The 12,366-nt window shown below is 40.3% G+C and overlaps 1 protein-coding gene across 2 annotated transcripts; it reads right to left on the bottom strand.

Annotated features, from left to right (window-relative positions):
- Window positions 1–8,606: 8,606 nt before the first annotated feature.
- Window positions 8,607–10,325, bottom strand: LOC118566244 (rootletin-like). Of its 2 annotated transcripts, none has more exons than XM_036147697.1 (2): window positions 10,175–10,325; window positions 8,607–10,090 (listed from the first exon to the last, which is right to left on the bottom strand). In XM_036147697.1, the coding sequence occupies exon 2, from the start codon at window positions 10,082–10,084 to the stop codon at window positions 8,741–8,743; it is 1,344 nt and encodes a 447-aa protein (XP_036003590.1). In that variant the 5' UTR covers window positions 10,085–10,090; window positions 10,175–10,325; the 3' UTR covers window positions 8,607–8,740. The 2 variants fall into 2 exon arrangements, with proteins under 2 accessions (XP_036003590.1, XP_036003591.1); XM_036147698.1 differs by having other exon boundaries at window positions 8,607–9,680; window positions 9,711–10,325.
- Window positions 10,326–12,366: the final 2,041 nt, after the last annotated feature.

The raw sequence follows: 12,366 nt of genomic DNA on the forward strand, positions 1-12,366 counted from the left end.
TCTTTCACCTTTGACTGTACGCATGAAGCTACTTGAAATGGTGTCAGTTTAACACCAGTTGTTGTACTTTCATCATCATCGTCGTTTATTTATAAAGAGCTTTAAAACCCAAAGTGCTGTACAGGTACATAACAAACGGAAGAAAGATACAAATAATAAAAAATCAAAAAGTACTCAAATACAGGATTGGCAGGATAAGCAATAAAATCAGCATTAAAAGAAGAAGAGACAAAGGCAGCCTCCCTGCAATGAAAAGAGACTTTTAGAAGAGACTTAAAATCATTTGAAGTCCCAGCAGAGCTCATAGAAAGAGGGAGACTGTTCCAAAGCCTAGGTCCTGTCACTGAAAATGCTCTGCCTCCTATGGTCACAGTCAGAGTCGTGGAAACAACTAAGGGCTTTGATCTGGAGATCTTAGAGACTTACTGATGGTATGCGGCGAAAAAAGCTTGTTGAGACCATTTTTTCCATTTTCTAACACGTCTATCCCTTGTTGGGATGCTGGTGCCTATCTCCAGCTGCCAATGGCCGAGAGGCGGGGTACACCCTGGACAGGTCTCCAATCTACTGCAGCAACACAGGGACAAATAACCATTCTCTCACACACTCACACCTAAGGAGAATTTAGGTAGATCAATTAACCTAACAGTGTTTTTGGACTGTGGGAGGAAGCCGGAGTACCCGGAGAGAACCTACGCATGCACAGAGAGAACATGCAAACTCCATGCAGAAAGACCCAGAGCAAGGGTAGGACATGAACCCAGGACCTTCTTGTTGCATGGCAACAGTGCTACTCTAGTATCCTTTTTTTTTCCCATAGCACAATGCAAACACATTGTCTAAATTCTACAAGCAGTTCAAATTACAGAATTGCACAAAGTGACAGCAGAATCACAGAAGCCTCAAGAAGTAAGAGTCTCCCATACCTTAATCAAGAATAGAAGTTTATACAAAGACGTGCATATTTAGGAAGTTTAGGAAGCCAGATTAAGAGATTAAGAGTCTCATGCGCTACCAACTGAGCTAGCCAGGCAACTGCACATTTACAAACTAAAAGCAAAAAAAATAAATTTCTAAAAGAAACAGGCAGTCAGTGGAGGGAATACAAGAAAGGGAGGAATAGTTCATGCCGTCTGGTCCACATTAGCAAATGGGCAGCTGAATTTTGAACCAGCTGTGGGGATTGCTGCAAAGCCATGGACAATGCAGACGACTGTCCCTGTGGCTCTGCGCTCTTTCAGGAGGAGTGAATGCTGCTTGTCAAGACTTGATGCAATCTACTGGGTTTCCTTAGATAGGAAACCTTTTGATCAATCTGTATAATCTGATTGAATTTGACTTTGGAAAGTGCCTTAAGATGACGTGTATAATGAATTGGAGCTATGTATATAAACAAAATTTAATTGAGCTGTAGATGGCGAAGAAGAGACTGGTTAACAAACGTGTTTTTCAAGCATTGTATATGAACATGATATAATAGATAATCTCGTCAGGAGGAGTTTCTAAAATTTACCAACTTCTCTTAAAGCTATAGTTGGTAACCCTATTCAGAAGCACTTTTTGTTATACTGGGTGAAATGTGCCTTCCATCCTGACAGTAGTCAATATATCATGTATGCAAAAAAACAGGTTAAAAAATATGATCTCTGTGAGTGCTGCAGGCCTGTAAAAACTCTGACTAATCTTGTCATCAAGGGCAGGGATTTGTCAGAGTTTTTGTCCTGCGCTCACTCCCATCTGTCTGTTAATTTCTGGGGGTATCATTCTTATCTGTTGGTTATCCCACATGCCAATGTGCCAATTAATCAATAATTAGGAATGACAAGTGCAGGTAATGAAATGAAGGCAGAAATATGACATGGCAGGCACGGAGGAAACAGAAATCTACAGAAACGACTAACCAAATCACAAGGTGAACACTTAAAGGATAAGCAACTGGAAACATGATCCAAAAATAATAAATCCAAACACCCAAGAATTGTGAGAGCTATCAGATTCCAAAACAAGGAAGGAGACTTTAATTTTGCCACAGTGCAATGTTGCCAGTGTGCTTTAGTGGTGCTAAACCTGGAAGTCACAGATCTAGTGTCCTTAGTGGAAAAAAAGTTTCACTGTGCTGCTTTAAGGCATGGGAGGTCAAAAGTTATCAAAAACATTTTGTTGCATGAAAGCATGTGTGTAGCCATGCCTCAAAGTCTGACTTCTCACCATAGAAGCTGATAATGTGATAACCTCCACACACAAGCTCGTAGCAGCACCAGACTTTCTGTGTGTCATCTAATGACAGCACTTGCAACCTCCCTCCCTGCCGGTTTGTCATCAGTCTCCACTCACTTCGCGTCTGTCAGCCTGGTTTGCCCCTGCAAGCTGCTGGAATCCTGCCACCTCTGTGTCTCTAGTTAAGTCTCTGCCTGCTGATGGATTTACCTGTGTCACCTCTGAGTTTCTAGTAAGGCCTCTGCTCGCTGCTGGATATACCTGCCACCTCTCTGCTTCAAGTAAGGTCTGTTTTAGCTGTTGGATTTACCTGCCTCATCTGTGCTTCAAGTAAGGCCTCTGCTAGCTGCTGGATATACCTGCCTCATCTGTGCTTCAAGTCTCTACTAGCTGCTGGATATACCTGCCTCACCTGTGCTTCAAGTCTCTACTAGCTGCTGGATATACCTGCCACATCTCTGCTTCAAGTAAGGTCTGTTTTAGCTGTTGGATTTACCTGCCTCATCTGTGCTTCAAGTAAGGCCTCTGCTAGCTGCTGGATATACCTGCCTCATCTGTCCTTCAAGTCTCTACTAGCTGCTGGATTTACCTGCCTCACCTGTGCTTCAAGTAGGCCTCTGCTAGCGGCTGGGTTTCCTGTCTCCTCTGTGCCTCAAGTCAAGCCTCTGTTAGTTGCTGGGTTTCCTGCCTCCTCAGCCCTGCTCTCTCAAGAACTCTCTCCGGTCCATCAGCTCCTGCTCTCATCTACACCCCAGTTCTAGTCCAGTCCTGCCTCTCTGGTTTCATCATCCATTACACATTTTTTTGTCAATAAACTCTCAGTAAATAGCTCCATGTGTGTGGTGTCCATTCTGGGTTCATCTAAGAAAAATCCTGACAGCAACATCCCTATATGTTAATTTCCTTACATTACCTTAGCTCTGCCCATTTAGAACAGTTAGTTACCCATTTCAATCGTGGATGTCATCGTTTTACAATCTCATACAAGTTTCATGAGGAGTGTGAGCACACATCAGAAAGTGATGTTGAAGCCTACTCTGAACACTTACGGTTGGCTGGACCGTATGGATGTGGCAGAGTGGTGAATGTCTTCATCTCACCGTTTGCATATATAGGTCTAAATCACACATACATGATCCAATTTGCTTAAAACTGGATATGACTGATGTTTGTCAATGGGCAAATATCTCACTTGGATTAGATTGGAATTTGGATGAATGGCACCCCCTAGAATGTTTAAACATTCCTTGATGCATCATCGGATGTGCACCAAATGTGTGCTTCATGGTTCATGGATGGTGTGGTCAAGTGATGATATCACTATAACCCCACCTACCGAAAAACACGTTTCACACTTTCCCTAAAAACAGTAATTTCAGATGATATTTTTTAAAACATGACAGCATGTCTTTGTAAATCCTTTGCCACCAACAGTGAGTGACCACTACTTTGATTAGCAGCATCACATTCATTCAGGCCAAATCTTCAACACTTCTTACTGGAGCAGAACCAAGTGTGGCTGAAGCACTTGACGCTGTGACACTGGTCCCTGTTTGTGACAGTGGTGCTAAGCTGATGCTGCTTGCAGCTTTAATTTCTTAATGTTTTTTTTTTTATAAGGTTTGTGTCACAAGGGTTCTGATTATACCTCCTGATGCTGACCCGTTCTGCTGCTTACTCTGCTGCTTTTGCGGTAGTTCAATCTCTTTTTAAGAAATCTGGTCGAAATCACGTCATGTTGACCAATTATAGACCTATTTCTAGACTGCCATTTTTAATAACTGACAATCTGGAGACCTTTAAATCTGGTATTACAGCTCACCATAGTATCAAATCAGCATTGTTAAGAGTCGTTAATTATATGTTTCTGGCAAGTGATTTACTGTCTTGATTCTGCTTAACCTAACTGCTGCCTTCGACACTCTGGACCACAATTTATTGATATCACATCTAAATCGTTTAGTGGCCATACAGGCCTTTATTGTTTCAGATCTTACCTGGCTGATCAATGTTTCTGTGTCAACATTTCAGACATTGAATCAAGGTAATACACTGTGCTCCTCTGTCGTGTTGGGTCCTACAAGGCTCAGTTTTATGGCCTCTGCTTTTTTCAGAGTATGGAACCTATTGCCTATAGGTTCGATGCTCATAAATATATGGAATTGGCTTTCATTGCTTTGCTGATGATTGTAAGCTTTATCTGCCCTTGAAGGGGGTGGCAGCTTCTCGGTGAAGACCATGTTGGATTGCTTGGAGGACGTTAAAGCTTGGCTAACAGTGAACTTTTAGAATTTTTAACAAAAAGAAAACAGAGTTGATAGTGTTTGGACCAAGTGGCCCCTGTAAATCCACCACTGTTGATTTGGGACTCTGAAAAGCAAATTTCAAATCAACCGTTACCAATTTGGGTTTTAAGTTAGATATAATTTTAAGTTAGAAAGTCAAATTGGCACAGTTACAAGATCCTGCTTTTATAATGTAACCCTTTAAGCCCAGAGGGTTTCAGGGGCAATTTCCACGTGAAATTACATATCTGATATAAATCAAATACAGCTCCAAAGTTATAAAGTGTAAATGTAAATTTTAGTATTTGTGTGACATTAAGGCATAAAGAAGTAAAGGTGTTGATGTTGTCAATAAAGTTTGGCGTTATATCATTTTCCACAAAATTCTGTGATTCTAGGGGCGCAGTTTTGCTGACACATCCAGAAAAACACATTTCCCTCAACTGCACGGAATACGCGATCTCACAGACCCAAATGGAAAAGAAAGAATACAGCCACTTAACTGTGAATGGAAAGAACGTTATGTTATTTGATATATTTTTGTCAGGAATGGGTAATTTCATTGCACATCAGGTATCCTACATTGAGTCTATGCTCAATGTTTTAAATGCAAACAATATTTGTATTAATTATTAAAGCCATTATTACTCTGGAATGAGGTGAACATTGTTTTGCAAAGGCTGTTTGCTGAAAATGTTTCCCAAGTTTATAAAAAATAAATATTGGTTTCAAGTTCATCTTTTTTTTCTCCAGCAGTTGTTTGTTTAATCCTACTTTACATTCTGACCCTTTCATTCATTGGATTTTCAGTTTTTCCATTTAATTGCCTTTTAATTCTCTTCTTGTGCACTACTTTGTGACTGCGTTTCCATGGAAAGTGATTGATTCCGCAAGGTTGTAAAATCTCCCCATTTAAAAGAAAATCACGATGCAGCTTTTTCATGAATAGGCCTAAATGTGATTCACTGTTGTAATACGAGCAGCAAGACGTTAAAATTGGTAGAGTATTATTTTACAGACATTTTATTAAAGGTCATAGCTAAAACTTTTTCATCAAAACAATTATTTAAAAAAACAAAAATACATCCACCGAACGTCTAGAGTGGTGCTGAATATAAGTATTAATTTTACTTAAAAATTGATATATAGTATATAAATAATAATCTTAGAAATTTTGAATGGTCCAAAATATATAAATATTTACTTCTGGTTACGATGCAAATGTCAACGTGAACCAATAGGAATAGTAGGTTGAAGTCATGTGAGAGGGAACTTGATTCCTGATCCCGCCATAACTACCACCCCTGCTTCTCCAACCCTTACAACACACTGCTTCTGATAAAGGTTCCTTTACTATGTAACCCTTTCAAAGTTGCTGTATCGTTTGACTTTTTCTCCATCTCAATACAAAAGATCATTCTGGGAATCAGAAATCCCGCATTTGACTAGCATCATCGTTGTGCGTTTCCATCATTTAATGACGTATGAGTTAAAGGCTGTCCTAAACATGTTATATACATGAGGATAAGTTGAGATTCTTTATTGTCGTTCTGCAGTATAATGACATTCTGATGGATGAGTCCTGTAAAATCAATTCAATTCAATTCAATTTTATTTATATAGCGCCAATTCATGAAACATGTCATCTCAAAGCACTTTACAAAGTCAAATTCAATCATATTATACAGATTGGTCAAAAATGTCCTACATAAGGGAACCAGTTGATTGCTTCAAAGTCTCTCCAAGCAGCATTCACTCCTGGAGAAGCGTAGAGCCACAGGGAGAGTCGTCTGCATTGTACATGGCTTTGCAGCAATCCCTCATACTGAGCAAGCATGAAGCGACAGTGGGAAGAAGAACTTCCCATTAACGGGAAGGAAAACCTCCAGTAGAACCAGACTCAGTGTGAACGGTCATCTGCCTCGACCCACTGCGGGTTAGAGAAGACAGAGCAGAGACACAACAAGACAGACAAAAAAGCCGTAAGGTGGGCGGCGTCCTGCGTCCTGCCTCCAGCGGTAATTTGCGGAGAGGCACATAGAGCAGTTTAGGTCCACTAAACAACCTAACAGTTGTTAGTCTTCCTCCTGCTTGAGTACCCAGAGAACCCAGCCATGGACAGAGAGAACATGCACACTCCATGCAGAAAGGCCCCAGGCGTGGGATTAAAACCCGGGACATTCTTGTTGCAAAGCAGCAGTAATAGCAATAGCTGCACCTTGCAACCCCCTACAAAGTAGGTGCTCAGTTTATTTCTGCAGCAGCACAGATTTGCAACTAACGTCGCCTTGAGGCTCTTTGCAGGACAAACATTCATACAGGGACATTCATCAAGTCAATGGAATAGTATGCAAATGTAAATACCATTACATGCCTGTGCAAATTCTCTGTTATCCAGGTCATCGCAACAGTAAACATTTTATCTTCTTATCTGAGTACTTTCTTACTACTATTGAATACTTGCTTCTTTGCAAGGGAATAATCTCTAGACCAGGGGTCACCGACCTCTTTCAAACTGAGAGCTGCTTCATTGGGACCGTGTCATACGAAGGACTACCTGTACTGACCTTTGTACTAGAAGAATCAGAGCTCACCTCAACGTTACGGAAAAATTAAAAAATTTCATGCTTTTGTCATTTTTAAATCTATATAAATGCAGGTGTGGTTAAAAAGGAAACACAATAGAATAAAGTACTGATTTAGATGCAGCTCACTGGTGGGTGGTGCTATTTCTTTAAACAGGCCCGAGGACGACACATCTGGTACTTGGGGGCTACCTAGTGCCCATGGGCACCATGTTGGTGACCCCTGCTTTAGACTATAAAAAGCTTTGGTCTCGCTTGGAGAGTGGAATGACCGTCTATCTATGCCTTATGTTGATTCGGATTTGTTTGTTTTGAGTTTAATGGCAGACTTTTAGCTTTTATCTTCTAACTTGTAATGATGTGATTTGTTGGCCAAGCCTCCCTCATAGAAAAAAATTTGTTTCAATGTTTATTAAAGGTTAAACAAATTAATATAATGAATTTAAAGACAAAATCAGATATCTTAGGTTGTAATTTGGATTCAGAAAGTCAGGGATTCTTCACCGACTCTCAATTAAAAGTGGCAGTGGCTGATAGTGGGACGGAGATGATGGCATAAATCTAACCAAAACAACAAAACGTGACAGGCATTAAATAGAAATGATTTAAGGAATATAATAATATAAAAAGGAAACTCCTAAAAAACCAACAGAGAAAATAGAACTATGAGAGAAGACCTGTAGAAGAATACAAAAGAAAAAATACTGAAAAACATTAACCTAAATTAAAATCATATTTAAAAAACTCCAACCCCAATTCCTAAATCCCATATTATTAATCATCCAATATTTAAGGATGACCAGGAGAGCCGCTAAAAAAGAAATACAACCATTTCAAATGTAACATTTACAATTAGAAATCCAATATGTCCCTGAGCACTCTGACAACCAAGTTAAACCAAGTTAAACAGTTGCTCCTCAAACGTACGCAGCTCTCTCATTGGTTAGACAGCCACGCTGGGATCACAATACGACAGCTACCGTAGGGAGAACTGTGCACGCCTCAGAATTGTTCCTGCTGCACCAGAACAGGCTTCCAAAAGCTAAAAAGAAATAGCGTCCTTAGCTATTCAATTCAAGTTTATTTGTATAGCACATTTCAGCAGCAAGACAGTTCAAAGTGCTTTACATCATGAAAATATAAAACATCATAAAAACATCGAAGCAGTCACAGTTTGTTAGATCAGGACCAAACATTCAGTTGTATAAAGTGAAAACATCAATACACATCAAATATGTTGGTTCCTTTTGGTTCCTTTATTACAGGCTGAAAACAGCTCTATTAGCAAAGGTTTTGTTCAGATGCTCTTCCTGACACAACCCTCTGCATTTATCCGGGCTTGGGACCGACCCAAAAAGGACACAGGACACTGTGGCCACCTTTGAGGCTGCATTAGTGTGTTGGTTAGCTAAACTAGTAATTATAAAAAGTACAAAATTTCAAATAAAAATGTAAAACTAAATACAAAAAAATAAATAAATTGTTTTTCATTGTTTTTTTTAGTTGTTTTTTTAAATAATTTTTCTTGTTTTCTAGATTTCCTTGTATTTGTTTTATTAACAGATTGTGACATATATTTACATATTTACATGAGAACACACTTGGAGTCAGGAATGTGATCCAGTGCTTCTGATAGCCTGGAGGCCTGTTTGCCTACTGGCCTCTATAAGGAGGACGTCTCCTATTTTCATGGGAGCCTCCGTTTTTATGGTGGCCTGCATGTGGGTACAGGCCTGGGTTTGCACTGAAGCCTCTGTTAGTATTCTGTCTCCTGTATTCATGCTGGGGGTCTCTAACCTCATGAACAGTCCTGTTTCTCTGAGGCCCTGTTTGCCTGGGTGCCTCTGTTTGTTTGGAGACCTCAGTTTTCATGGAGGCTTTAGTTTGTGTGGCGGCCTCTGTTTGTGAGGAAACTTTAGGATGTTGGTTTTTCAAAGCAAGGTTCAACTCTACGGTCAGTTCTCCAACCTGACTCTTCAGAGATCTGATTGTTTCCTGCTGTTCTTTGAATCTGGAGGCTTCTTGATAGTTACTCCTCAGCTGATCCTCATATTTGGCTCTCAGCTGCTGTTCTGCTACCAAAGCCTCTGCTAGCCTCTCACTGTTCAAGGCATTTTTTTCTGCCTGCCTCCTAAAAAACTGAAGCTCATTCAGAACGCTCTCATGGACCGTAACTTTGGGAATGCGTGGAAATCTTGATGCACCTGCAGTCTGCGGTGCAGCAAGTGTTTCCTGCTTCTCCGCTTTCTCTTCACATTTCAATCTCATGTGGCGTTCATGTTCTAAACTTTTTTCCAGTTCTTGGATCTGTTCCAGCTGTGCTTTGCAATCAACCTGAAACTTGATTCTTCGTTCTCTCTCCTCGTGAAGATCAAAGACCTTACCTTGCAGCTCCTGTTTAAGATCGTCCACCTGCTGCGTGAGATCACTGATACGTTTGATTGCCTGTTCAATGTCCAACGAGGGAGGGATCACCGTACCAGCTGAGGCGTGTTCAGGCATCTTGTCACTCTTAAAGTACTGGGGGTGACGAGCCTCAGAGCTTCCAGTGGCCTGGGAATGCCTTGGTTTTCTCTTGTGGGCTTGTGAGTTGGAAGCCACGTAGTAAACTGGGGCCTGGATGTGTGGCCGCTCTGCTTGTTGGCATCGGCCCTGGAAATGCTTAGATTGGTGGTATGAGTGAGGTGCCTGAGAGGAAGTAAAGGCACTGAGGTCTTTCCTTGGTTTTTCTGACCTTGGAGATGGCTGGATATCTTCTGAGTTGAGAGAGCCAGAGTCAGCAGAGGAAGATGAATCCTGCTGAACCTCCACTGAAGGAGGAGTCTCAGATTCAGCAGAGGGACCAGATTCCCCTTGGATCTCTGTACCATCTTCTGGCTGGGTGGGATGCAGCTCACTGGTACCGTCACTGCCATCTTCCATAGGGAAGATGATTGCATCGTAGTCGACTTGGATGTCGAGGTCGACCATGTCTACCCATGAAAGCGTTTGCTCCATGTCTAACTTTCTGTAAATCAGATATAGTCGCTTCTCTGAAAGGCGTCTGATATCTGAGATCGAATTCTCGCTGTTTGGCTAAGATTCGAACGTGCTCTCTCAAAGGTGTACTGTCGCGATGAAGGTCGGGAACAGTGAAGAAAAACCAGCTTGGTGTTCAGTAGTAGTTAAGATTCTGTTGATGTCATAGTGATGTCATCAGCTGTGATGTCATAGAACACTGTGATGCTAAACATTCTAATGGAACATTCTGTGTGCAAGATGATACAGAGCAGAAGACAGAATAAACTTTATTATGGTTTAAACAATATATTTCTAGGTAATGTCAGTTTGGTCTCGGGTCTTGACAGCCGTTAGGCGGCAGAAGAGACACAGTTCCTCTGATCCCGAGATCCAGAAGGGTCCAGTTTCTCTCCTTGACACAGGTACCCTGCTGAAACTGTGCAAGGCCAAAAGTTCACTGTTCAACAAATTATTAATTGGTGAAATAAATGTGTACATATAAATAATTTAAATTAATACATGACATAAATATATGTTTCCATGATAACATAAATAATGTAATAATTTATAAAATGCACCAATCAAAAATTCAATTAAGAAATTGTTTCATCAAACTGAATTAATTATATATTTAAAGTGTAAAGTGACAGAAATAATTTATTGTTTTTTTAAAATATTCAAAGTCTTGTGTTGCACGCATCTATCAATCTTTTAACCTGCTTAATCCACCCAGGATTGCCTAACTCCAACAGGGGAGAGCAAGGACGGAGTTTGGCCTCACCAAATAAGGGTTGGGTGTAACAACCATTCATATTTGGCCAAGTTTCATATTTTCATTTGTTTACCATTAAGTGCACAAAAACATCTAGAATTCTGATGAGAATGGAAAACAAATCACACTTTAAGCCAGATGGTAATAACATTTATCCTTACCGTCTACGGGTAAAAGACCTTCCTATAAGTAAGACACAATCTCAATCAAAACACACTTAATCACAGACAATGTAAAGACAGAATTAACAACAACTTCCTCTACATCACTAATTAAAACATGTTCTTAAAAAAAGAAACATAAACGTTCTACTAGTTTAGAACTGCCAACCATAAAAGACAAGTAAAAAAAAAAACAATCTATGGTTTCAATGTTTAAGAAATGAATTAATTTTGGTACAAAGGACTATTATTTCAATTCAAGTCGTCTGCATTGTCCATGGCTTTGCAGCAATCCCTCATACTGAGCAAGCATGAAGCGACAGTGGAAAGAAAAACTCCCCTTTAACAGAAGGAAAAACCTCCAGCAAATTTAGGCTCAGTATGAACGGTCATCTGCCTCGACTGACTGGGGTTACAGAAGACAGAGCAGAGACACAACAAGAGAGACAAAAAAGCACAGAAGCACACATTGATCTAGTAATCTGTTCTACATTAGATGGTAATAGCGGGTGAGCCGTCTTCTCTGGATGATGACACAGTTAACATAACGCCAAACCAGGTGTACCTACTATGAAGAAACAGAGAGAGAGCAAAAAGTTAAAAGCTGAAATGACGACAGTCATTTCAATGTAATACAATGCAAAACTAGAGAACAGTAGACTGGAGAACAGTAGAAATCAGTAGAGTGAGAAAAATAGGCCTGATGTCCTCCAGTAGCCTAAGCCTATAGTAACATAACTATAGAGGTAGCTCAGGGTAACATGAGCCACTCTAACTATAAGCTTTGTCAAAAAGGAAAGTTTTAAGATTAGTCTTAAAAGTAGACAGGGTGTCTGCCTCACGGACCAAAACTGGGAGTTGGTTCCACAGGAGAGGAGCCTGATAGCTAAAGGATCTGCCTCCCATTCTACTTTTAGAGACTCTAGGAACCACCAGCAGACCTGCAGTCTGAGAGCAAAGTGCTCTGTTAGGAACATACGGGGTAATCAGAGCTCTGATATATGATGGAGCTTGATTATTAAGGGCTTTATACGTTAGAAGAAGGATTTTAAATTCTATTCTTGATTTAACAGTAAGCCAATGAAGGGAAGCTAAAATTGAAGAAATATGATCCCTCTTGTTTTTTTTCATCAGAACTCTTGCTGCAGCATTTTGGATCAGCTGAAGACTTTGAACTGCATTTTGTGGACTTCCTGATAGTAAGAATTACTATAGTCCAGCATTGAAGTAACAAATGCATGGACTAGTTTTTTCAGCATCACTCCTGGACAGAATGTTTCTAATTTTGGCGATATTCCTGAGGTGAAAAAAAGGAAACTCTGGAACCTGTTTAATATGGGATTTAA

This window comes from Fundulus heteroclitus, chromosome 15 (genome assembly GCF_011125445.2).
Source record: "Fundulus heteroclitus isolate FHET01 chromosome 15, MU-UCD_Fhet_4.1, whole genome shotgun sequence".
Classification (NCBI taxonomy): domain Eukaryota; kingdom Metazoa; phylum Chordata; class Actinopteri; order Cyprinodontiformes; family Fundulidae; genus Fundulus; species Fundulus heteroclitus.